The 27049-nt window shown below is 44.7% G+C and overlaps 2 protein-coding genes across 2 annotated transcripts in view; both read right to left on the reverse strand.

The window, feature by feature from the left end:
• Positions 1-3495: 3495 nt before the first annotated feature.
• On the reverse strand, positions 3496-12409 carry LOC144101655 (uncharacterized). The gene is made up of 4 exons (XM_077634793.1): positions 12338-12409; positions 10555-10728; positions 4830-4985; positions 3496-3981 (listed from the first exon to the last, which is right to left on the reverse strand). Exons 1-3 carry the CDS (start codon positions 12407-12409, stop codon positions 4917-4919), a joined length of 315 nt encoding a protein of 104 aa, XP_077490919.1. The 3' UTR covers positions 3496-3981; positions 4830-4916.
• A 10649-nt stretch (positions 12410-23058) lies between these two features.
• LOC144101657 (4-pyridoxate dehydrogenase-like) overlaps positions 23059-27049 on the reverse strand; it is a 37032-nt gene continuing 33041 nt past the window's right edge. Inside the window, exon 11 of the mRNA XM_077634794.1 lies at positions 23059-23239. Coding sequence (XP_077490920.1) covers positions 23077-23239 — 163 coding nt within the window. The 3' untranslated portion in view covers positions 23059-23076. The remainder of the gene's footprint in view (positions 23240-27049) is intronic.

Genomic DNA, 27049 nt, shown 5'->3' on the forward strand with positions numbered 1-27049 from the left:
TGGCAGCTTATACAGGTGCGACACTCGAACCAATGTAGATACTGTTACGCGGAGCAAGAACCAGGTTGTTGGAAAACCCAAAAGTAGAGCTTAGATAGAAGTCAAGAGAATGCAATCTTTCAGCGACAAACCGCTGGCATTCTAAAAACCTCTCACACCCCTAGCCTGAATAAAAGACCTGACAGCACAAAGCGAGGCATCGTTGGGTATAGAAAATAACAGGTAATTGATGTAAATTGAAAACACAAAGCCTATAGATGAAGCACACTAAGTAGGAAACTATCTCCTGTGTTCCATGTCTAGAAAGGGTCTTCAACCAGCAACAACTTCAAACACTTATGAACGAACCCACTCCTTTCATATTGCCAGGTGCCTTGTTCACTCGCTGCGCCCTTTGCCAACTTTGCGGATGTTTGCAATAAAAAAATGGTTCTGAGCTATAACGCTCACTGTTAATAACTGCTCTATAGCACAATAAAATAAATTTAATAAAATAAAAGCAAGGTCCCTCTACAGCTCAGAAGCTCGCGGATTTACCTTAGACGGTTTCACCTTCTTTAAAATGCAGACCTTTTCGACTGCTTGAGTGGCTTCGTCCCGAAGTGTGCTGCCCAGGTATTTCTCCTAGTACCCGACGTACAGGTATTGGAGACTGACTGCCTTTTTAGGAGCTGTTTTCGCGTACTCAAATGCAATGGGCAGTAGGAATTTTGTTGGTAGAGTCTTGCGCACACTCAAAGAAGAAGGGTGGTAACCATCTTTATTAAAAGCCTCCATTAATTATATGAAAACAACAACACCCAACTCAGTGAGAATTATGGCGGAAGATGATGTTGCAGAACTAGCTTACATAAGAAATTAAAAAATCTGCATGTGAAGAGGATCACAAGCTGGATGCCTGCTGTGCAAAGATGACATAAAGGAGTTCACAGTAACGCTGAACTTTCCCAGTGTAACTGAGCCTGCCTTTGGAACATGTGTAGGACAGACATTTCAAATTTTAATGATTTCGTTTTATGTGATTCAGCGCCCCAGAGCGACTAAGGCTGTGAGGGACGTCGTGGAGGACAGCTCTAGAATCATGGGCCTTTAGCAATTCGCCTCCATTGAAAATGTGACCGCCGGGGCCGGGATCGAACCCGCGTATTTCCGGGCAGCAGCCGAGCATCATAACCACTGAGCCACTACAGCGGCTAACGCAGGCACTTTCATTACGTGGAAAGGAATATGCGGAGACCAAATGAAACAAAATCGAGCGCTCATGCAATGAGAGAACAAGACACGAATAGGTATCTTCCAGTCAGGGGAAACACTGAAGCAAGTACTTCCTCCAAGTGATTACCAAGAAATATTTCGAACAACTGACTTTACAATAGGCTTCCCTCCACCTAACAAATCGATAAAAAATACCATCAGAATATGGAGTTTCTGCGAAGAAGGCGATCACGGCAAGTCACATACAACACACGTCTACAAAAAGACGCCGTATATTGAGAGTACCAACAAAATATTCAGAAACATAACGGGTTAAGCAAAAATTTCCAGGTGAACGTTTTACTCCTCAGTATATTATAGATTTTTCCGCAGCGTTACCCAATAGCTAGAGAGATATGAAGGACATGTACTCTTCTGATGAATTAAATGCCACCCCATGCTAGACATCACCTTCATACTTTAAGCATTGAAAACCTGACAAGTTCACGTTGATCGTGCAATTGCATCATCTTGTACACAAATATTCTCGTCCACCATTTCACCCAGTCCAGTAACACCACGCGTATTCATTCAGTTGCAGGTGCTGGGAAATCACTAAAATTCACCGTGGAGAACCTTCTCTCGTGCAAAAAAGTCAAGGGAAAGTCACATCTGACACCTCCTTCAATGGCGTTACAAGACACCTTTAAGATTTCTGTACGCACCCAGCGACAACGATATACCAAAGAACCAAAATGAATAATAGCCCCATACCGTCACATTGAGGCGCCAGTGGAGCAGTCCTTATTTTCACACATTTCTACGAAGCATCAGTTGTTCGCATACTAATCATGTTCGTCTTGAAGTAGATAGTGTTGGTGATGATAGTGAATTTTTACGGCGCAAGACCATCTGAGGCCAAGGTGCGCCATGGCAAAAGGTTTTTTCGTTTTACTCAAGGTGGGGTCGAAGACCCATTTAACGATCATTTCCTCTTGAATAAGCTGAGCACCATGCCAGGGGAAGCTTGCACCCATTGTGTCACCGCTGGGTACCCGGCGGCACTCGGGATCGAACCCTGCACCTCCCGCATGCAGCTAGTGTTTCCGAGGACAGCATCGCCAAACATACGTGTGGAACTATGGCCCGTATGGCAAAAAAAAAAATAACCGAGCTCATATAGAGGACAAGATGCAAGAAGGCAAAAAGCCCCCAAGCATTTCAATTTAACGCTTATAAAATGTGTGGAAGTGTACACTGCAAAGTGACGAGATGAGGACACCTACACTGACCCGCAGCTCCGGTATCTAGAGGCATAAACACCGTTGCTATTATCATGGTCAACCTTGCCATGCTCAATAAAGGGCAAAGGCCTCTGCCGTGTTCATTTAACCGTGTAATGTGACAGCTGAGGCTACTTTATACCTGCAGATTTCCTAATCATCACCGCCCACATAACTTTCTGCTACCCCTTGCTACGCTTGCCTTCTCTTGGAATTAAGTCTGTTGCCATTGACGACCCTCAGCTATTTTTCCTTCGCGTAAAGTGCACTGCTCGTGCCCATTTCTACTGCCTGATTTCGATTAGGATGTCATTAACCCACGTTTGTTCTCTGACTCACACTGCTCTCTTCCTCTTAACCTTACACTTATTTTCCTTTCTACGCCTATGATTTGTCGGTAATTTGAGGTGAAGCGTTTGATAGCCACCATGCTACTGCCGCTGCTGTAAGAGGGCGTTAACAAAATGATGTCTTGAGAAAACATAAGCATTGTCTTTTCTATGAAAGCGATTATGATAAAACATTTTGAACTGCAGTAACCAGCATAGTATTTCTAAATACAGACCGAAAATATATCCTCAAATAATTCCTCAAAGTATTGTCTCCTGCCATCATTCTGCCTCCTGCCTGCTGACTTACGACTTCCGACGCTGACGCTTCCTTCTGCGTCGCATTTCCGCTTCGCCTACGCGTACTGTGTTAATGGATCATAAAAATTCAATATAGGAACAAAAACTTTCTCTTTGGCTGCCCGAATTGCTTTCACAAGAAAGCATGACAGCACGAGTATGTGTCAAACACGTGATTTGTGATTAAAAGATACGTTGCCTTTATTACTACCTTGTCGTAGTCGAATGACTGTGTACAATAATAAAAATGTGAATTACTATACCTCATACTACACATACTAAGCTTTCTTAATGAAGCTCGTTTAGCGACACACTTCTTGCTACCAACAGAAATAATCTGTCGCAGACAGCAGTCCAGGCCATCGGTGTTTTGGCTGCAATACGTTTTAGAGGCACATTATAAACCACACATCCATGGCCGCCCTCTTACCTGCGAACGCATCACTTCTAGCGCCACAGCTGAGGGCTTTGTGCAAGCCTGGGTATTTGTTGCGCTGCTGTAAAAACTACAGCATATCAAAAAAATCCCGCCGAGCTGTTTGTCTTGACATATAAACCTATTTCCTGCGGTGCAGTCTTTGGGAACGGAGTCGCTAAGCAGGACTCCTCTTTGTCTGGTGATTCACAAGGTTCTTTTGTCTGCTATTGCGGTCGGAAAATCGCGAGATACAGTGGGTACATGGCATCTTGTGCTTATTACGGTAGTCCTCTACTGGTGAAGCAAGGCCCAAGCATCAGGGAAGGACCGCATGTGCCGCATCTATGTAGGGGTCTAGAGACGAGCCTTTAATTCATAGCTTCGTCTTGCGTCTGGTGCGCGGCGGAACTCTTCCTGGTGGAACTGCAGCCCGCTTTGTCAATTTCATGGCGGGAACCTAAATAAACATTGAAAACGCATAAAAAGAAAAAAATTGACACGCCAGTCAGCACTGAAATCTAGAAGGTATTAAGATGGCAGTAATGAGAATGGCGCCCGGTTTGATCTTTAGTAGAACGCAGGATGAAGATTACTTAGCTACATGCCGTAGGCTAAGGCAGACATCATTTCACGAAATGAATAACATTATTTTCGTTCAGGCGCATAATTAATTTCCTCATACAAATTTCTCCGGTAATCTTTTATTTCTAAAAGTGCACAATATTGATGCAAAGCTTTCTTTTTACCGCCTATGAAAGACTCTGCATTCAGGTGACTTGCGCCCACGAAGAACTGAATAACTCGGTGGCGGCGAAAGCAAAACGCGTGCTCGGTGGTCGTCGAACCGATTGCACATTTCTGGGCTCAGTCAGTGGAAAGCCTGCAGCGGACATTTGAAACATGGCGTGCAAACTAATCAACAGCTTGGAGCAACGTAGAATCGGCTCCGCCTCGGTGCGATTAACCGCGATATATCTAGTGGCGTGTTGAATGACAGGGCCAAGCCATAAGGTCCTGTTCCGGCTGCTTTGAAGAATGAAGAAGCGGCGATTAAAAAGCATTGTGTCATTGGCACCATTCTTGTTCCGAAGCAGCAAGGTCGCTACAAAGTAATATCTTACGCCATACATGCTGTGTGAAAGGCAGCGGCGAACTAATCCACGACGGTAGGAGAGCCTTGCAGTAGTGAAGGCCACGTTGAAATAGTGTAGGTCACGTGTTCTAAGAGGTCATGTCCTCAATGAACCAGTTCGCGGCTTTGTCAAAGTAGGGCGTCGAACTCGAAAAAACAGTCAAATCCCTTACCTAAGAAAGGTCACAATGACTGGGACTGTCGCCTCAAGAGGCGTGAAGGATGCGCGTGACGCCAGTGCTCATGTAGGTCCTCTTGCGTCAAGAAGTACGCGCAGCAATGGACACAGAAGAAGAGTCCATGCTCACAGGAAACATTCGGTCCGGAATCTGTTGGAACAAATGTGAAAAAAAATGTTTCGTCACAAACACATGAGAGACTAATCATTTGCGATGTAAGCACAGATAGCACCTTTTGACCATTTACTTTTAGCTGCAGCGCAAATCTTCACAAGCAACTTATGTTTACAGTCATTCACGACAAACACCAAAGTCATTTTTCTTATTGGCACTCGAACAACAACAGCCAGGACCCCCAATTCTCTTCCATTCGTCACTATTTGCCCGCGTCTTCTACAAGACCAAGGTCCCTCCCATATTCTCCCATGAACAATGGCGTATGCCTGCCGCGAAAACCTTTACCCAGCAGATATTCTCATCAGCCCCCCAGACTTTCTCCCGCCCCCTGCTGAGCTTGCCTTCTTTTAGAATCCATTAGGTTAACAGATGATTTGGTCAGTTATCTTGCCTTAGCATTACATCTACTGGCCAAGCTCATTTTGTTCTTGATTTATACTAGGATCTCATTAACACGCATTTGCTTCCTGACCTCTTCTGTTCCTTTCCTGTCTCTTAATCCGAAGTGTTAGCAACTTCATGTTTAATATGTCATGATACGGTAGAAATATCTGTGACAACTTTCGTTTTTATAATAGAAGGGTTCCTCCGAGCACAAAAATAACCTGTGCTATGGCGAGCGTAGAAGAGTGGACGAAACTGGTATAGAACAAGCGACATGCCTCCTCTATGCTCCAAAAAGGGGTATCAAACCCTTTCTAAACCTACAACCATTGGTACACTTACCGAAGGGAAAAAAACGCGAAGGGAGCAGAAACCGGTAAGGCCAGAAATGATGATGCTAACCCATGACCGCAGCCACGGATGCTCATTTCTAGCAAATTTCAGATCAGGATTGATCACAAGATCTCGCATTCTTTGGCCGCAACACATACAGTACATTCAGCTCAGCCATTCTAGACAAGTGTTTTACTTCTTTAGCTCTGTATCTGCTGTACTGGATTGCTCATCCCTCCTACCAGTTAGCCACCGACGCATGCATGCAGCAGTCGCATATATTTTGCACACAAGAAGTTGTCACAAGGCATGCAAATTAGGTCCACAGAAATGTTGAATGAATGTTGAATGAGTCAACACAAAATATTGGTTCTCACGTGTGCCGTGAAAAAATATAACGCAGTGCTGCAGCACGCCTTCCTCGATATCATTAGGGTAGTTAAACCGCCTGTTATTTCTTATCGCCTATGTATTTCACCCTCCGTACAATCTTTTCGCATTTTAGCTGCAACAATATACCATCGCCCTCCCATGGATCCGACCATGGAACCTCGTTGTCGACAGCAGAACGCAGGGAGCAGACTCCCAGCCATCACGAAAATGTTACGGCGATGTTACGTTTAAAATATTTAATATATTGCCGCGTCATCACTGTGCGGTTCCTATTTCAAGCGTATTTTAAACCCCATCGGAGGGCGTCGCAATAATATTCTCAAACCTTTATTACCATTTAAACAACATGCCTGGTCATTTGCCTAAAGCATTGAGGTACACCTGCGATACGGTGTCCTCAGTCAACATTTTCAAGGACGAAAAGGCAATAATTTAGGGCGCTAGTAAAGCACAACAGGACGCACATTTACTATATGCCGTTTATAACCTCACTTTGGAACCTAATACCATGTCTTCGAGCTCATATTCTTGGTCACTATTCCTTGTGAGGGATAGTGGCAATCAAGTGTTCTCGGCAATCATTTCGAAGTTCTGCTTGAAAGGTATGGCAGTATCAGTAAAACTAACAATCGCAAAATTCCACTAGTTGAAGAAAATTATTACTGAGAGTAGTGGCAAAGCGGTCTGACAATGCTTTAAGCACTCTTCAAATATCCTTTTACAGTTATTACTTTGACACTGCAATGAAATAAGATTCAACACAACATAAACGCAGCGTATTTTAATGTGCAACTTGTGTTTAAACGACAAAATGTGATGACAGGCAAGGTGATGAACACATGAGAACCAGAGGATAGCCCCTTGTGACTCCGCGTCCACGTTTCTGGATGCCATTTTTAAAAAAATATCTCGAAGTGTCTAGTGTTCACGTAAGGAAATAAGCAATGCCGGCAAAATTTGAAGCCCGTGCTGGACACAGCAGCAGGACGATAAATATCTGCGAATAACAATCGCTATTCTAAACCAAAAAAAAACAGGGATGGGTGTCGCCAAGTTTAACGGCGAGCACAGGAAGTGGTGTAGTCACTTCTTTCTTCTCTCGCGCTGTCAAACATTTTACTAAAGGGCACTTCAGAACGACGACATAACCCAGCGCGAAGCTTATCGGAAGATCAAAGGCGACGATAGCCAATAGAACGCGAGATTATACACCTTTAGGATACCATGTTAACATTACCGGAGTACCGGGAGCCCGTCCACCACCGGTGAGCACGCGCTGAGTGGTCCTGATGTTCCGGGCGCGCAGCAAGATGCCGGGTACCTGGCGCGTGCCTTCAAGGCGATTTGCGCATGTCCATTGGCTGCGCGCGGACTCCCGGTACTCTGGTACCGGTAATGGAAACACCGTACGCTCTCTGCTAAAGGTGTATTTGGAAAGCGGAGGAGGAGGGAATGGCGGTAGCCTGATGCCAATTTGCACAGCGGCCATGACAGCGGCAATCCGCAACACCAGAGTAGCGCGTGCCGTCGTGTGCTCGCCGATGGGGTCATCGGGAAGGTATCCACCCCTCACCAGAGATGGCCCCAAAGTAGCGAGCGTGAGGATTTGTGGGACATACTGGGCACATTGCATGTGGAAGATTGAGTAACTAATCTTTTAAAAGATATATATAAATGTAACAGAGTGCTTATGAAATCGAAAAAAATGTATCAGGCCCTATGGAGATACAGCGGAGGCTTAGACAAGGATGTCCGCTGTGTCCTTTGTTGTTCATTTTGTACCTGCAAGGGTTAGAAACAAAACTAGAGATGAGCAGACTAAGCTTCAGCCCTTCTTTTTTCAAGCAAGGAGAATGGACTAAACACTCATTACCGGGACTAATATATGCGGATGATATAGTGCTAAACAGCTGACAAGAAGGAAGATTTGCAGAAGTTGACAGACATCTATTCTACAGAGGCAGATAGATTAGGTTTCAAGTTTAGTAATGAAAAATGTGCAGTCATGATATTCAATGATGAGGGCGGCGAGCATAGGATGCAGGAGTTCAAGCTAGAAATAATGAATGAGCACAAGTATCTTTCGGTGAGGATAAATAACGGCGCTGAGTGTCGTCTGACTGAGCGTGAAAAATATGTAATGAATAAAAATATGTAATGAATAAAGCTAGTAGGAAGGCAGCTATGATGAAAAATAGGGCACTGTGGAATTACAGTGGTAAGAGGGACCTGAAAAGGGGGGATGGTTCCTAGCCTGACTTTCGGCAATGCAGTCCGGTGCATGAGACCATATGTTCAAGCAAGGTTCGAAATCAAACAACGCGGTGTAGGGAGGCTAGCTTTGGGAGCACATGGCAATACACCAAATGAGGGGGTACAGGGTGACATGAGATGTGCGTCGTTCGAGAGCAGGGAAGCTAGCATTGAGATAGCATTTGAGGAGCGATTGAGAAAAAAAAAGGGGGGGGGGGGGGAAGCAATGGGCTAGGAAAGTTTTCAGATACCTGTACATAAGGAATGTTGACAAGAAATGGAGAAAGCGAACTAAAAAATTCACAAGCAAATATCTGGACAGCAGTCGGGGGCAAATGAGCAATTATCGTTTAAGAAATAGGTTGCAGAAGCATACAGAGAGTTGTGTGCAAAACAGGGATGCTGACGAAATCGGCACTGGGAACATACAAGACCTTTAAGCAGGAAATTGCCAAAGAAGATATCTATGATAATTGTAGGGAAGCTATTTGTTGTTTGAGGCCAGGACGGGAGTTTTGCAGACTAATACATATAGAGTCAGGTACCACGAGATAGACACGTACGTTGTGCGTTGCGTGCGGAGAGGAGGAGGAAACGGCTGAACACTTGATACTTTTCTGTAAAGGGCTTGACTAGAAAGCAGCGGGGCTGATTTATTCAAAGCATTGGGGTTTAAGGACAGTGAAGGGAAAGTAGATTTTAAGCGGGTAGAAGTAACCGAGCGAAGGTTATCTGATTGGTGGCTAAAATCAAGACAAGAGTAAAGTTTCACAAGTCATGGCTAGGTGGCTTGAGTCACCGCCCGATTTAAAGGGCTCAGCCTTATCCATCCATCCATCGAGGCTATCGGGCGCGCGCTCCCATGTTCCTGCGCACATTCCTCATGACAGTACCTTTTTCGATGCTTCCGGCAAACAAACTGGCGATATGCAGTGCTGAACGTGAGGCGTCGCTGCTTTTCAGCGCCGTGCAGCGCGAGAACTTGAGCACGACAGGCCTGAAACGGGCTTTGTTCGCTTTGTAGCGATCGGACCCTATTTTACCTGTCTAGACGACGAACCGGCTCAGCATACATTACAACCTCACTTCATTGATGTTTCCGCGGGTTTAAAGAGAGCGTCAATATAAAATTAAGAGGGAGCAGCCGCAGTGATGCATTGTGCTGAAGAACGTTTTTTTTTATATAGAAAAGTCCCATACATTGACGAAGGTGCTGCGCGCAACCACGATTCATCCAAGCAATCCGGCCACGTCTGGCCGGAGTGAAAATTGCAACGCTTCCCCCCTGATAAACAAAAATTGCATGACTGTGTGCGAGCCAAGCTAAATCATAAAACGTTGAAAAAACAATCGCAGCAGTGTTACCAGTCCATTATCTAATGTTTGGCGACATGTGATGTCACGATGTAGCTGGCGGGGAGGAAGGGGGAAATGTCAAAAAACCGAGTCCAGTCTTCGGAGACACACGGGGAGAGGGCGGGATTTTCTTAGGGGGTTCTATGTACTTGACTGATTTTATTTTATGTCGAGAACTATCGACATATAAACACGGGTCTTGCTGGGAATCGTGGGGCTCCTGTGGTAGTGGCCTTAATTTATCTCCTGGAGACCAAGGCCATAAATCTATAGTAATATAAGTTAAATGATGCCATAAGTCATAGGAAAGTGTCGCGAGAAAGTGAAGAACACACGCTAAGTGGCCCTTCGTGCTTCGTCGAACTGCGCGCGCGACACTTAAAGAACAGTGACCCCCCCCCCCCCCCCCCCTAGCATATCGCCAGCTTGTTTTACGTAAGCGAAGAAAAAGACTCGGCAGCGAGTACGAAAGGATGCGCATGTGCCAAACAGGGGTATGTACACCACACGCGCATCATAGATGGTGCCGCGATACAATTTTGGCAGATTTTTCTACCTGTCACTTGCCTGGCTTGTTTTCTCGCTGGTTATAGCACATGTTTTAGTGCGGTTTGGAAAAGCTTTGCAGTGGTCTAAAAATTACAGGTTAAAGTCCTAACGGATAAATAAATCCCGTCAGGACCGCTTTCACTGCGTCAGGAGCTGACTTTCTTCGAAACAAAAATTTATGACCACATTTACGAAAAATATCTGACAACCCTAAAATGCACGACAACAGCTTCTCGCAACAAGTAACGAAAGTTTTGTTTACTAACGCACTCACCTCCAAATCCCAAAGGAGCAACGTATTCGGCGTAGCCACCAGCAACCAGGTGTTCGTAAAGCGGTTGACCACAGGGCCGACCCTGTTGATGTTCCAGAACAAGAATGGCGGCCTGTAAAGCCGCGTCGATGTCACCCGTAGGAACACCCTGAAGCTGCACAATCTGATGGCAACCTAAGGAGCGAAGAACGTCAAGCACTCTAGAATGAACGCTCTTCTTGCAACAATGGATCGCTGCGAGGGGATGTGTAGCCGGAATGAACAGATAGACGACATTCCCTTGTCCGCACGAGATTTGGGGTGCTGCTGTCAGCACGCAGGCGTAAGCCGAACCTTCGCGTATGGCCCAGGCAAGCACTTGGGCTTGCTCGTTAACTCGCAGGTGAGCTTCTACAAATCCGAGCAGAGCGCCAATATCATCTCTTCTCACCGCACTGCTCAAGAGGTAGAACTCCCACTTCATGCTTAATCCCGGCATAATCCAGCAGCGGATCGACGCTATGCGCCGCAATCGCTCGTCTTCCGACCATTCGATGGCAACAGCGCTGAAAATCGCAGTTGGGACGCTCGTCAGTGGCATACTTCGCAGTTTTGGCAGCCAGGGCGCGTCAAATTCGCACACTTTGCAGAGTTGCATCGGCGGCAAAGCTTCCAGAAGTGAGCGCAGTCCTACTAACTCTCTGTCCGCCATCGTCACCGGCCGGTTCCCACTGGGAGGTGCAAAATGGGCCATTGAAGCAAGTCGCCTCTTTTTGTTTTCAGCGACGCGGAATTAAACGGTCTCCGATGCAAGCACTGCCCGGTCGATGAACAACAGAGGGTCTAAATGCACGACCATCGTTAGCTGCTTTCCAGGCTGCTAGGATGTGGCCTTGGGGTTAAAAGCACTTTACTAACAGTGCTGTTCATGATGTTTCCAAGAACGGTGGCGATAAGTTAACTCTGAGCTACACAAAGCTTAACGCAGCAGAATGAAAGCAATGCACTTTATCATGCGACCGCATAACCTCGCATAATAAGTCAAGGGAGCTTTGCAGAGAACGCGCGTATACCGCAAAAAAAAAATAAATCTTTTAAATCCTGCAGATTGTACGCGAAAGGATCAATATGATCTTATCAGACAGAATATGATTTACAAGGCACGAATCGTTACATGCGTCTCAGCCAACCATCCCAGCATCCCACCGTGGACTGGTTTTGGAACTATCAAAACTTTTAAGGCTTCGCCGGCGCCGGCATGAAAACTTCAATTTTTCACACTTTGGCTTTATAAAGACAAGCGTTTTCAGCATGTTATTCTGTTTTGTACATTTCTGTCTGAATTGATTTTACCGACTAAAGAAGTGCAAAATACCAGAATTACAGGAGCCAGTCTGAAGAAATGTGCCTGTTTTCGTGAACATCCTGCACACTGCGGGAAATCTGTGTAGGGTTCCGGAAAGCTGGCGCGTAGCAATTGTGAGACTGCCCTTAAGAGTGTCGTGGTTACACTGAGAAAAAATTTAATTGCAGGACCGCCAGGTCTCACTTTTAAGCACATCGCACAAGCCTAGAAGGTGACGATCGCATCTCGGTGCTCCACATAAATAGCGACTGCAGAAAACAACCATCGCAGACTGCGACTGGAGAGAGAGAGCCGAAGTTAATTTCCACTTCCGAAGAGTTCGGAATTAGCCGCGTGGCAGTGCATTTACGCCTGATCAACAACCTCTACACAGCCCAATGTCACAAAAAAGCGCATAACTGCTGTGACGGAGTTGACGGAGTGTGGTCAGTCCCCCACCTGCTTCGCTGCCACCTTCTCGATCATTTCATACAATTCCTCCTCGTTGCAAGCACACTCTTGGTTCACCATGAATACCGAATCGTGCCCTTGCCTGTGTGAACACGGAGCCGCCAATTTGAAGAGTGTTGCGGCGCCATGCGTTCATCCGCACGCGCGACACGAAATAAAATCTGCAAGCAAGGCTAAAAGGAATTTACATCAGGTGCAGCTTTCTGAGGCAATGGCCCGTCCGACTAGCCACATTTTTTTGTGTGCAGTACTCCCTCCGATTCGCTGATGACATTGCCTTGCTGAGTCACTCAGGAGGTTAACTGCAAATTATGATCAATGAGCTAGACAGGCAGAGCAGAATGCTGGGTCTAAAAATTAACATGCAGAAAACCTAAGTAATGTTCAACAGCCTAGCAAGGAAACAGCAGTTCACAATTGGCAGTGAGCGCCTGGAAGTGGTAAAGGAATAAGTCTACTTAGGGCAGGTAGTGACAGCTGATCCGGATCATGAGAGGGAAATAACTAGAAGGATAAGAATGGGGTGGAGCGCATATGGCAGGCTCTCTCAGATCATGAATAGCAGTTTACCAATTTCCGTGTACAACAGAAAAGTGTACAACAGCTGTATCTCATCGATACTCACCTGCGGGGCAGAAACGTGGAGGCTAACGAAAAGAGTTCAGCTTAAGTTAAGGACAACGCAGCGAGCCAAGGAAAGAAAAATGATAGGTGCAACGTTAAGAGACCGGAAGCGGGCAGAGTGGGTGAGGGAACAAACGCGGGTTAATGACATCCTAGACGAAATCAAGAGGAAGAAATGGGCTTGGGCAGTATATGTAATGCGAAGGCAAGATAACCGCTGGTCCTTAAGGGTAACAGAGTGTATTCTAAGAGAAAGTAAGCGTTGCAGTGGACGGCAGAAGGTTAGGTGGGTGGATAAGATTAAGAAGTTTGCATGTAAAGGGTGGATGCATCACAAGTGATTCGCTGGCAGAAGACAAGGTTAATTGGAGAGACATGGGAGAGACCTTTGCCCTGCAGTGGGTGTAATAAGGCTGATGATGATGATGATGACGACTCCCTCCTCAGTTACGCTCGACGCCTTGCGCGGCAATGAGCCGCACTGACACTCGCCCTATGCAGAGGGCGACGTCAAAGACGCCACATGTATATGTCAGGAAACAACGCCGTACCAGCGATAAGGCTCGTTTAAAAACACTTTAATATCCATTGTTTTCTCCTTTGTGGTGGCAGGAGGGACAAGCGTCGCCTTGAATAATTCACCCAGTTACATCTATAAGACATTTGTTCTGTGGTGTAGGCGCCACGCCGCGGCGGATTTCGAAGGTCAAACAGTGAAGACACATGCCGCACTAGTTCTTTCATGCGTTTATGATAAAGTACAGCAATAAAGGGAGAGGAACGTACACGCCCTCGCAGCGTTTGTCCTATAAGCGGACGGACGGTTGTGAATGCGTACGATGGTACACTGCGGTATAGGTGAGCTGCCGTTCCAGCCGCGTTAGCAAAACCTTGGACACTTTTGAAGGCACTACATTTACGCGCATGCGTACATAACCTTTCACTGGAGGCGGGAATTATACTTTCCACCTACTACATGTCTGCAGCACTGTAATGGGAGGCATTCTTCCCACACCTAGAACTTTTCGCCATTTCATGTAACTTCTCTAAAATCTGAGAAAAAAATACACTGTGTAGCGCAGCAAAAGACGAGGACACAAGAGACGAGAGACGAACACCACGAGCGCTAACTTCCAACAAATTTTATTCTCCTGAAGCATCACATTTATACACCAGAAAACAGTAATCACACGTGCGAACAGTATCGATTTCTTTGAAAAACGAGCTCTTTATCTGAGAGGAGAATGGAAGGTGTGCTAACACACGAGCATCCTGACCTATTTATCTTTTCGGCTTCAATGATTTCGCGCGTTAACCTTTCTCTACTTTTTCCTATCACAAGACTTTTATCAAAGAAAGGCTTACAGGATTTTGACTTGCATGCGAGAATGTGGTCAACTAGCGATCCGCCTTGCCCGTTTCTGACGTTGCGAGCGTGTTCCATTAGGCGCTCGTTCAGACATCTCCCCGTCTGGCCGATATAGTGTTTCCCGCATGACAAGGGAATTTGATATACAACACCGGAAACACTATATCGGCGGCGGTACTCCATAACTATGTCTGACAAGATAAGTGCTTTCCGTTTTCGAACTAGTTGTTCTCTTGGCGTAAAATATATGCCAGAGTCATTCTCGAATTCAGTGAAGAAATAAACAGAAATGTGCAATTTTGAACAAAAAATTCGTTCCTTCCCATATTGCACGCGGTTTTATTAACGATACAACCACTGAATGCAGCACGGAGGGAACTGATAACCGGGCGCGGTACATCTGCCAGGGCGGCGCTTTGCAGTTTGTGCGCAGTGTTTATTTCACCCTTCTGAAAAAATCGCCGGGCATCCTCACGCGCTGTGCAGTGTTCAGAGTGAAAACAAACTTCATAATTTGTAAACATTTGGGCATCTACTAGGCAGCGCCAAGATTACTTCCCACCAAAGTATTTTCGAAAAGTTTGGTCAGAAGATCTTACATCTATAACGGTGACTTCCGCAACCATCTCTTGTCGACAGACCGCACAAGTGCTCCCAATAACCAAGTACAAAAAATTAGCACCGTTGAGTGGAATAAAAGTGTGTCTCGTGTTACTTGCTTAGTTCTAGGTGCCGTATCGCAGAGCAAAGAAGACGGGTGCTGGCTTGCAGGAAGCCGCTACATGTTGATCGCTTTGCGTAACTGGTGTCAAGTGCTCAGTTAGCTGTGGTAGCTGAAAGATAACTGTGTGTTTATTTTATGGGCACGTCTGTTTCTGTGTCCTTGGAATTTTTTTAACAAAAAGATTTCTTCGGTTACTTCTGTGTCATCCGTCCGTCTTCATACAGCGGCTGTCTCCTGCGCGCTGTAAGAGAAATCAGTTTATCGCCACGAAGCGAGGTAAATAAAAAACCTAGGCTTTAAGGTGATGTGGATACGTCTCCAGCCAATATAACCGAGGACGGTCGTTGGACGGTTACTGCGTGCCTGAGGGCCGGCACCACTTGGCTTGTGAGTGGTGGATGTAGAACAGAACGAAATAAACCATCCCCGACGGCTCTTGCACTCATCTTTGTAGTCGAGGCCCATTTGCAGATTCATCGTCGAAGTAAAGCTTGTGGCCTGTACTAGGTAGATTCTTTTCGAGCCTCAGATGAAACACAGTTCGGCTCAGAACTCCATCCTGTAGAACATCCGAGTAGGTGTAACGCGCTGTAGTCAGATCATCCCGATACTGAATAAAAAAGGGCCTGTTGGTCAAATAACTTGATATCCAAATAAACATCGGACTACCAACACCAGCAGGCTTTGACGATATGTACAAGTTTCATAGAAATGCCTTTTAGCCGTTTTGTGCTCCTCAGCGGTGTAGTAGAGATCAATGATGTTGGCTATAAAGAAACAACGCCGAAATCACGCCATGACATTCGGACAGGGTTTATAGCTGTTGAGGTGCGACTCGAGGTACATCATGATCATGCTTTCCATTGTCGTTCCCATGAGACTGGTGAGAGCAATTGGCCTGCATGATGTCAGCTCCTGCGGGTGTTTTCCTGCCTTTAGTATTGTATCAGTCGACTGAATGTCTACTGGTCCGTGATTTTGTAACCGCTGAGTTGATTACGCGTCTCATGACCAAGTAGCAGAGAGCGGCACATATGGTCCTGTTGGTGCCTGGCGAATACAAATGCTTACATGCTTCTGGAGCAGCGTCGAGTTCCTCAAAATAGGAATACATCGCTGGTTCCAGAAACGCTGAACGAACACAGAAGGATAAAAGCGTGGCTTTTTTGGCTTATTGGTGCATGATCAAGCAAGAGACTAAGCGCAGAGTAGACAGGACACAGAAGAAGTGAACAACGCAAGAAACGAACAACCAACGGAAGGATGTAGTAGTAATCATTGATCTCGCTATTTTCCCTGCGGAAATCATTCTCCATTACAATCTACTGACGACCTTGATGGAAAGAAAACAGAGTGGTTTTATTTGGGGAGGGTTCGAACATCGTGCACTGTCCGCTAAATGAAGGGCTGAAATCTAGAAGAGAGCAGCGAGAGGCGGTTTAAAATGTTTTTTTTTCTTGCTTTTAAGCTAAAGGGCATTTGGAAAATCTATGCATTCCAGCGGAATTCTCGTTAGTCGTTAAATTTTTCTTCTGAATTCGGCGGGTCACTCTCCGATCATTTAAAGATTAGGTGCACCTGTATATTCTTTTCTTTAAGACAGAGAATCGCACTTTGCCATTCTAATTGAATACAAAATTTTGTGCTAATTCTAGTCGATGTGCGGGAGCCTCTGGCAACGTTCTCTGCATTTGCTACCGTGTTCTCCAGACTGTTAGTGACACCATCTGGACATGCCTCCCGATATGTGACATAATTGATGTCCTTTCAATGTGTATGGTACTGATTGGGAGAGAGGCACCTAGTCTACAAATCTAGAGGTAAGCGGACATGTGGCCGCCCCCATGAATTTAGATATCACAAAACTGCTCAATCCGCCGGTAGATAGACTGCGACACTAAAGTCAGGCGCTGACAAGTGCTGTAGGAGGAGCACGGCAGGTAACTGCGACTGGTGTCAATCATAAACTAAAGTTCGTTGTCAGAAGGAAATAATGGCAGATTACCTACCTGCCATTAATCCTACAATTTAACCACAATATCAATCAATCAATCAATCATGTTTATGTAAAATCATGACGATGTTGGGTGCGCCGACAAAAAGCCATTGGGAAGGCTTGACGAGGCCGACGCACCCCACAAGGGCATTGCAGTGGTACACAACATGGTAGCACTTCCAGGGATAATGAACAAAAGTAACATATTTGGCATTAGCTGTACATCAATTCGGACTCCTTATTTAGTTGATGTGGGAGAGTGTAGCTCAACATTTGATAACCATAATTTGTTCGCATCCTAGGCACATACCATTTGGGTGTCGCACGTGTAGTGTACTTTGGCTCATTGCATTGTAATCCTGACAGATTTAGCATATTGCAATTATTGTGATTAACACCGGTTTTTTACTGTTTTAGAAGTAAAACTTCGTCCAGCTGTGGCAAACGGATGATTCGAAGTTCATTGAAAAACGGTTCGGTGTGTTCTAGTCGAGGAGCATTCATAATATTTCGAACAGCTTTCTTTTGAAGAAGATACAAGCGGTTAATATTTGTAAAAGCCGTGGGTAAGTACGTTTTAAAAATACAAAAAATTGATATGGATATATTTACGGTAGGCTACGCACCTCTCAATAATTAAGGAGCCTAACAGTAATAGTTAAAAAGCTAACAATTCAATATTAGTTAACCAGCCTGCTAGTCAGCGCGCCTGAGCGGCCTTATGGTGTACTTCACCGTTGAGTGCTATGATGAAAAAATCGCTCTATTAATTGAAAAAGCCTATATTTAAAAATTGTGTGAAGTTCTAGGTGAGACACGCTGTATCTCTTCGTAGTATGCAGGTGGACTCTGCCGCATCGCTCGTTTTGATGTCGCGACTTTGCAGAATGAATCGTTCTTGGGGACACGTAAGCAGCTCTCAGTGCCTCAGTCTTCACAGACCTACCGAAGCCTGCTGGCAGTTAAGCTTTGCGGCGGGAGCAAGGTCGCTTACATCTCCACTATGAAAGACTGCTGCTTCTTTTTGGTTCTTCTATGATAAAAAAAAACGTTAAAATGTGCTCTTCAAGCGGCAAACAATTCTAGTCATTCGAGAGTCACGACCGCCGTTGCACCACCAACCGCTGTATATAGGTGGCTCACTTGCCAGCACGCTTGCAGTGGCTTAGAACGTGTTTGCACTGGTTTTCTTGGCCGGTACATAACGTAGAGCGCAAAAGAAAATTTCCAAAAGCGCTAAAAATTTCATGATTACTGCACATTTATTCCACGTGAAGATAAGCAGACACATTGTTTTAGCATTACGTGGTTGCTCCTATGCAGAGATTAGGGAACCACACAAAATATACGTTTTATATATAAGTGCCCTAGAATTTTTGCATTTGTTGAAGCGCCTTCTTTAGAAGCAATAGTAGTGAAATTATTTCTTCCCTTCGGATTTTCAACCATCAGTAATTAACCACTGCACTTGGTACATGGCACTAACAATGCAGTGGCCTAAAGGACGACCCTGCTTAATATCTATCGAGGTAGCACATCGCCAAGTTAGCCGCGCTTTGTAACAGCCCAAATGGAACCGTCGGAATGGAATCGTCGTCGTCACAAAATGGGTTTTAAGAGTGCACATGGACATTGCCAGTGCAACCCTGCTGAAAGGTTTAATATAAGCCACTCGTATGGAATTTTGCAACACAGAGTCCATATGACGAGTAAAATACATGGAACACTATATTTTCTTTATATCATCTGCAGATGGGACCAATATCCTTTCCGTAACAATTTCATACGAATTCCGAATCGTGTGCATAACGTCACGCGGAGTGAGTGCGTTTTTTATGAAAAAACCTAGCGCTATCAAACGACGACACAGAGGGGACACAGCGCTGTGTCCCCTCTGTGTCGTCGTTTGATAGCGCTAGGTTTTTTCATAATGAACGTGTACCAACTAGCTCAACTTTCTGCCGAGTGCGTTTTCATTGGCGTTATCCGCATAATTCATATTGACTCCATGTACTCCATATGCACTCTAAACAAAAGGAGTAAAAAAGGAGTAAAACGGTCCCTTTAGTGCGCATCCTTTAGTGAAGTCTGGAAGGGTGTGCACTAGACGACAGCTTACTTTCTTTTACTCCCCTATAGGTTTATTTGTGTTTAGAGTGTGGTGGCCGTATGAAAAACTGAAGGGCGCTCTGCCTTAAGGTTACGACGCGATAACGTTAATGAGTTAATGTCCATATATGAGAAATTGCTCATTCTCAACTTTGCATTCGTATGTCGCTGGGAGTCTTCATGTCACTCCTTGCGCAATGGTGCAGCGGTTAAGGCATTCGCCACTGCCCTTAGTTGGCAGGTGCTGCCGCACACATTCATCACACCCGCCCCCGCTGTAAGCCTTTCGGGCCCAGAGATTCCAACTAGAATCACCAAATTTAGTGGCTTGAGCGAGAAAGCCCTGCTGTTTTTCGACATTTAGCAATTCCGACATTTCGAACATTAAGCAATTCATCTCAATATTTTAGTGGCCTTTTAGCTCACTGACGTATATCCTAGTAGGTAGCAGAGAAATATAGAAACGGCGTACGCTTTGCTGTCGCCATCGCCTAGTGCCACGTCCTCTCTTGCACCGTTTGGAAAAAGAAAACCATTTTTGGTTTTCTGTAATCTTGTGGATTGGTACAAGCAAGCCTCACGTTACTCATTCAAAATGAATTCTTTCGACTAAACATTTACAAGCGCTAAGATCTTCCTCAATTCTGATTCCAAATGGAAACTCTGGGTCCTAGAGGCCTTATTGTAGAATAATCAGCGCGGTCGTTTTTCAGATACCCGCTGCTGCTTGTGTCGTGTAAACATCACCTCTTTCGCGGTCTATATGTAACCATAGATGTTTTTACGAAGAAGATGCATACATTCAGCGCTAGCATTTTTCATACGGAAAAGAAGTTTCAAGAGCGGAGTTTCAAGGCGCACCCCGAGTGCGGAGCAGTGGGCGAGCCGGCTCACCAGCTGCGAGCTCGCCGCCCAAAGGGCAATGGTGCAGCACGCAAGCGAAGCAGTGCGACTCAGTGGAGCCCTGGACTAGGGGCCCAACCCTGCTTTGAAGGTCAAGAGTCTGCAGCGATGCAGACGAAGACCCAACGCTAAACACTTAATAGACCAAATAAAGTTTTTTTCTCTCTCTCTCTCTCTCTCTCTCTTCAAGAGCGGCCCACCAGACGTGTTGACGTGTCGATTCATCCGATGGTGAAGAGATAGCATTCATCTCACGTAGATCAGCCACAAAACAACCTAACGCCAGGCATAACATAAAATCATTTTGCCTCTATGGAATACGGTCTATGCCAGCAGTTTGAAAGCTGCAGGACGATGCAGAACCGTTTGGTAGCACAACTACGCTGGAGGTTCAAAGCCATACTGCTTCCAACTTCCGATAAGCCGACCAAGTCGCCCAACAGTCAACCAACTCGCCCAACTCGCCATCACATAAAAATCTTTATTGGGGATGCAGCCCGACACCGATGAACAAGGCAGAAATCAAATACGAAGCCCCCACTGAAAGGAGCCCCTTCAGCGTACGAGTACTTCAAATGCTTCTGCATCGACTCGACTTTTTTTGTTGTTGTTGCCTCTTACATTGGAAGGAACGAATTAACAATGTGTGCAAAAAATTAGCTTTGGCCGCCCCATCATGATTAGGGCAAAATCTAATTTTAGTTTCGATGTTTTGCGCTCCCTCTAGTTCTCATTCTGCCACTTTCATATCAGTTACTGTTGTGAAACTTGGCGAGAAACATACAAAACCTACTTATTGCCGTTACTCCACATCCAAAAACGGGCACCGACCTCGATAACTACTGATTTCGATGACTGTAGGACCCATATTATTTTATGCTAAACATGTACTATCGTTCCTAACCTGGCTCAACTATAAAGTTTCACTTTTGATCAAAACAAACAATTCTCCCCTTCCATTAAGCCTCTTCATTCTACCTTCTCGTAGTACAAGGCAAGCACCTAACCGTAATTTTAGCCTTCCCAAATGTACCGGAGTATATGGTGAACGCCTGATGGAATCGAACGGATCCAAACTATGAAATGAATTGCCGATCGAGGTAAAAGTAAACAGGAACGGTAAATTGACTTGTAAATTGTATTACAAGCCCATCTAACTTCTGCCTGAAACTGATGCTTTGTAAATTCTGCTTTCATACCCTGTTTATTTGTGTTTTATAATATTGTTGTGTAATTCTTTTTATATGACAGTGTTATTCAATGTGCTGACATGATTTTTTATTTTGATGTCTCCTGTATTTTATTTATTTACATTTTTGTTCTGTATTCTTTACAAGTGTACTATATATGTAGTACTGTTGCATGTACATTATCATTTATTTCTTCAACTGTCACCCTCTGCGGCTTTTAGCAATTTTTATATTGGACTGCCCACTAGATTTTGAAGCTATCGGTCAAAACAGTGTTGTACATTTTGCTTCAATTAACGCAAAAAAGTTTATCCTAATAATCCTAGAGATTTTCGCATTCTAAATTTGTAGCGAGTGCAGTAAGTAGACGCTGCGAACTCCAGGCTGGAAATCTGGATACTGACAGCGCGGTTGCCCTGCCTCTTACACGGCATGTCTCAAAAGAATCACTGCTTGTCTTAAACAAACTCAACAATTCCTCTTACATAGGACCGCACACTGGCCCGCACACAATGAGGAAATAACGAAGGTAAAAGCTGTGCGTCATATCATTCTCGCGCATTTTTGGTAAGAGCTGTGGCATACTACTCGCCAGCAGAGAGTAATGTAGTTTCAAAGCAGATGAGATTTATTTGAATTTTCAATTCAGTCACGAAAAATGCGCGTTTCGCACCCCCTAAGTCCCGGTGATTCATTGTAGAATCGTGCGAGAAATCCGACGAAACTGCTTTTCGGACAATTTATAGTTATCTTCCTCCTGCACATGATATTTTCTGGATATCGATAGTTTTTATTGAACATGTTTTAATTTGGGCCGAAAAGGGCGAAGGGTTTCGCCACTGCCCTGCGTTGGCAGGTGCCGCCACCGGTGCGGCTTGTGCGACCGAAGTTGCTCATTCCCAGCAACCTCTCGCAATCAATCATTAACTGGCACCTGCCACGATGGTCAGTTCGCTCACAATCCGGTGGGAAAGTTGTGATGACGCTGCAAGGTCACGTGACCTAGGTGAGCCCCTTGGTTGCTTCTCTGAAGGGTTGCCAGCTCGGCCACGCTACGCCACCTTATTTTTGGCTCACAACGCCGAAGACAACGCCGGATTTTCTGCGCAACAGGAGTGTTAACGCTATCGCATTAAATCATGAAATTACGGTCCTTGCCATAAAAAACGTTTCAGTAGAGGGACCACATTATAAAGACATGCAGTCTGCCTGGCTGTGCGGTTCTCGTAAAAGAAGTCTGAAGTTCTAATTTTTCAGTTTATAACGCTCTAACAAATGCTCCTGTTTCTGTGCACGCTGGCCCACCCTGGCACTTCATGCAGCTGCATTACACAACATGGTATTTTATTGATTGAGGTTAACAGCATGAACTCACGTGCTACTCGTGCCACAGTTTACACAGAGTGAGCCTGTGCCGACATCGATTATTGCAGTTATGCAAACCTCTACATGTACATATTATTTAACACCAATGGAATAGCTGCAGTGGAGAAGCTACTGTAATTTAGATTTAAGCCTGCTGCTCTTCATAACAAGGTGATGCTGCCGGTCAGAATACAGCTGTGGAACTGCTCTCCAGCACCGCGTGACAAATAAGCGCTGCTAATGCAGACAGCAAAGTGCAGACATCGAAACAGCTTGCCAGCAGAACGGAGAATATTACGGATTGTTTTTTATTGCCATCATTCCTAACTCAGCGGCATAGGAACCATCCGTATTTAATGTAAAACACTTTTTTTGAGCTAAATTCCTCATTAGATGCACAGCCCTCACTTGCATGCAACCAGTACAACAAATGGCAATGATTTGCATCTAACGTCGAACGCGTGGGGCGTCGTAAGCTGCGGCGTCCTTCAGAATCAGGTCGGCACCTTTAGCCGCGATCATCATGACAGCCGCGTTGGTGTTGCCTGCGATGATGGCCGGCATCGCTGAAGAGTCAGCAACTCTCACGTTTTTTACTCCACCTTTCACCCTGCAATAAAAAGAAAACAGGTTGATGAGGCATGCCTCCGTTGACAAATTTCTTTAAGAAAATGTTATAAGCTACCTCAGCATAAGTTTCATGAAAACTTTCGTTTGAGCAGGCCTGTCGAACTTCGGATTGTAACATTTCTAAACATTAAGTGACTTTTTGTGAAATCATACATGTTTTTCTGGAACTCCGATCAAGGCGTCCGATGTTAGCAAACATGCAATTCGGCATATCATCACCTATCTCACTGTTCAGAGGACAGCATTTAATGTAACACAGGTCATAACTCTCAAGAAGATGGTCAAGAATAGTCTCATATAATGCAGTAATTCTAGGTACTCATCCTATATAATTAGCACGTCCATTAGAAATAAACGCGCCTTAAAAACTAATTTTCTTAAAAGTTTCCAGTCTCATATCAATTCTTAAGTCTTCACCAATGACCCCTCTAGCTCACGGCAGTAAGAATTTGACCGAAAAGAGTTAAAAAGCATAAAAGGTTACAATCAAGTGGACGGTAGCATACAGCAGGACTTATTCCATCGGCATCGGGACATGATATTCAGACACTTGTAATACGCAAAAATTACAGGAACAGTGCACTTGACAACGCATTTTTTTTAAATAATAAGGACACAGCACCTCCACATCTTCCTAACCGATCCAAACAAAATTTTCATTTTACGGATCTTCGAAAAATTAACATCATTATTATGCCAGGTTTCGCTTAACATTGCTACATCACAGCATGTACTTATATCTTCAAAAAGCTTTCTGATTCTTTTTAGTTTATTGTTTACCGACAATGCATTCATGTGTAAGCAATTTAATTCCATTTTGCGAGTGCGGAGAGGTCCAAACGATTTGTCCTTAGCAACGTGTGCTAAATGTAGCATGGTGCCAGAAAAAGGTCCGAAGTTAGCGATGAGAAGCTGTTTTAAGACTTTCTTAGGCCCTGAAAGTCCTGCTTGCACCTTATCACAAAAGCCGTGACACTACACGCCCTGCGCACGGCTACTTTACATTTGTATGCCAGCTCCCTTTTTCTCCACGTCCTTTCAGCCCCCATCCTCGGAAACGGCCCTCTTCTACAGCAATCAATGTTTTCGCGATGGGACGCGCGGCGGGAACGGCCTACTGGAAAACAGCAGCCGTGAGTTATAATGGATGCTCTCTGAAGCACCAGGCTGCAGGATCTGGTTTCTGAAAGGTGCCTCGCCGGCTGCCCCTACGTCGGTGCGGCAGCGCGCTGCGGTCGTACCGACCAGTGGCTTGTCTTAGCAGTACGAAATTACATGGCTTGAGCAACACGCGTAACTTACATACGGATGGTCTTGAAGTGTCTACAAGTAGCGTGGCGTCATATTTACCACTAACATGTTCTGGTCAAAACACATTAATTTCATTTCCTCTAAAGCAGTCAGTAAGCTCTGGTATTTGAGGCGCAATTTCCACAATTCTCCACAGTAAACTAAGTTACTAATGTATAAAATTTTAATTCGCCCAATCATAGATTATGCTTCTCCAGTCTGGAACCTCATAAGCAGTGAGACATTATCTCTATTGAGAGCATACAACGAAAATCTATTAGGTTCATGTATCGTCGCTATCATCACCATTTTTCACCCTCTCGTGCCTTATCTTCTCTGAACCTAACTCCTTTATCCGTACGCCGTCACATTGAGTCATTGAAGTTCCTGCATGGCATCGCCATTTTTTTTTATCGTGTCTCACATCCCATGTATATTCCTTCAGATATTCCTCGGTCAAGTAGGAGTTACCATAGCCTTAATATTAATCTTTACTTTTCTCGATGTAATAAATTTAAATACAGCTTTTTCGCACGTAGTATTCAATTCTGGAACTTAATTCCCTGAACAATTAGGCCACTGCCATTAAAAGATTTCCTGTTAAAAGTTAACTACACCTGATTTTATGTACTTTCTTCTTGTTACGGTGTATTGACTCATCCTCGTTATTGTACTGTATCTCAGTGTTGCTGTTATTTTGAGTTTCATTTGTGTCATCTGCCTTACTTCTAGTGAATTTTTAACTCTTATTGTTTGCTTGTTTTTTGTACGACTTTATTTTGTCTAACCTACTCCTGCAATATCCCCATAAAGGGGCTGCAGTATGTATAAATAAATAAAGTAAATAAATAAACATCTACACCGCTGGAACAGGATCATGCTATGAGTACTGTTCTAATTTTTCTTTTCTTTCTTCTTTGTTGTTCTTTTGTTGTTGAAAATTTTCTTTTCGTATTATTTTTTTTTTCCTTGTGCTTGAACATCGCGCTAACGCAGTAGGAAGCCAACACCAATAAATTTCTTGGTGGCATTTTTTCGGAGGCAACTTCCACTCCTCCACATCCGCAACATCCCTCACACCTCCGCTATCTTTCTGTACCTCTTTGTTTTACTACCGTCACCTTTTCCTCTTAATAGACGAAAGAAGCCCGGTCTTTCTCCCTGTTTGCCTACTTCGGGCTCTTTTTGTTTGCTTAAAGGAGAAAAAGATAGACTTCCCCGGTTTCTCGTCACACATTGCTGTGAATACTTGGATCCCTCTGTTCAGTCTTTTGCCTTGATGAAGGACTGTCAACTCTCCGAAATCGTTGCATTATTAACCAAGATAATAGTACTATATTTGTGAGGTTCTCATTTTGTAAACATTCCTTGGCGCATTGATTACTGACTGCTTGTGTATATACAGGGTGTCCCTGCTAACTTTAGCCAAGGTTTCAAAATACACCGAAGCACTCTAAGACTACGTGACCAAATGCATGCTGCTGGCTATTGTATGGACCATGTCACAATATTTTATATTGTGCTTAATTGCGTAATTAGCCGGTATTAATTACCCAATTCGGCAATTAATTGAGATAGGCGAAAAAGGTCAAAGAGAAAGTTGTAGAACGATCCGCAAAACTTCCGTTTGAACAGTTTTTAACTCTCCATCTATTACGTATCACCTTTTTTTTCGCTGACTGCAAGTGCCAGCAAAATACAAAAAATGCCACGTGACATGCCCGCTTGCGCGCCGCGATTGCAGTGCTCTAAAATGTTCCGGATAGGAACTAACATCTTTTAGCCCGTTGTGTTGCCCCTTAAAAGGTGACAGGGCAGCGACGCAGCAGCTGGCTGTGCGAGTTACGCCAGCGGTATGCTTCCCTCGCGGCGCTTGATGATAGCGACAAGCAGACGCAGTCCTTATCGCCTGTGCTCCTGTAATCGCACAGCCAGTGCGTGCGTCGCAGCCCTGTCACCTTTTAGGCAGAAAATAAAAATAAAAAATAAAAAGGGGCAGGAAAATTTCTTTCCCCACCAACTCAGGGTTTCCTTACAAAGGCAGGGGAGTGACCCTCGAGGTATCGCTCGTCACCGCATTATGGTGGCAAGCGTGAAGCGCTTGCCCCTGCGCAGCCAGGAGGCAACATTCAACAGAAACTGGTAGGGATTGGGGTAAACAGGAATTGCAACGAGACATCTCAAAAAAAAAGAAAAAGAAAAGAAAAGTTATTGCATAAGACTTCTTGTGCAATAGCTTGCAAAACTTCACATATAACTCAGACGGAGAATAAGTCCCTTCGAGACAGGGTTCCTCTACCGCCCTATTCGTCATATTTAGAAATTTGTCCTCTCCTTTCAACCTCTAGTCCAACCTCTGCTTCAGATATAAAAATCAATTCACCCCCTTCAGGCTCATACCAATCAACCTTAACAGTCACCAAGTCCACACCGAAAATGTAAATCTTTCCTAGGTAAATTTGTCACATTATGAATGCAGAGTGCTGTCAAATGGCCTCAA

Source organism: Amblyomma americanum, chromosome 8 (genome assembly GCF_052857255.1).
Source record: "Amblyomma americanum isolate KBUSLIRL-KWMA chromosome 8, ASM5285725v1, whole genome shotgun sequence".
In the NCBI taxonomy this organism is placed as follows: Eukaryota; Metazoa; Arthropoda; class Arachnida; order Ixodida; family Ixodidae; genus Amblyomma; species Amblyomma americanum.

Bases quoted from the DNA above. Each gene is read 5' to 3' on its own strand.
- LOC144101655 (XM_077634793.1), bottom strand. From the start codon at position 12,409: ATGGTGAACCAAGAGTGTGCTTGCAACGAGGAGGAATTGTATGAAATG. The intron at 10,729-12,337 runs GTGGGGGACTGA...TTCGCTCCTTAG, and splicing joins AGAAGGTGGCAGCGAAGCAG to GTTGCCATCAGATTGTGCAG. The intron at 4,986-10,554 runs GTGAGTGCGTTA...TTGTTCCAACAG, and splicing joins TGCTCCTTTGGGATTTGGAG to ATTCCGGACCGAATGTTTCC.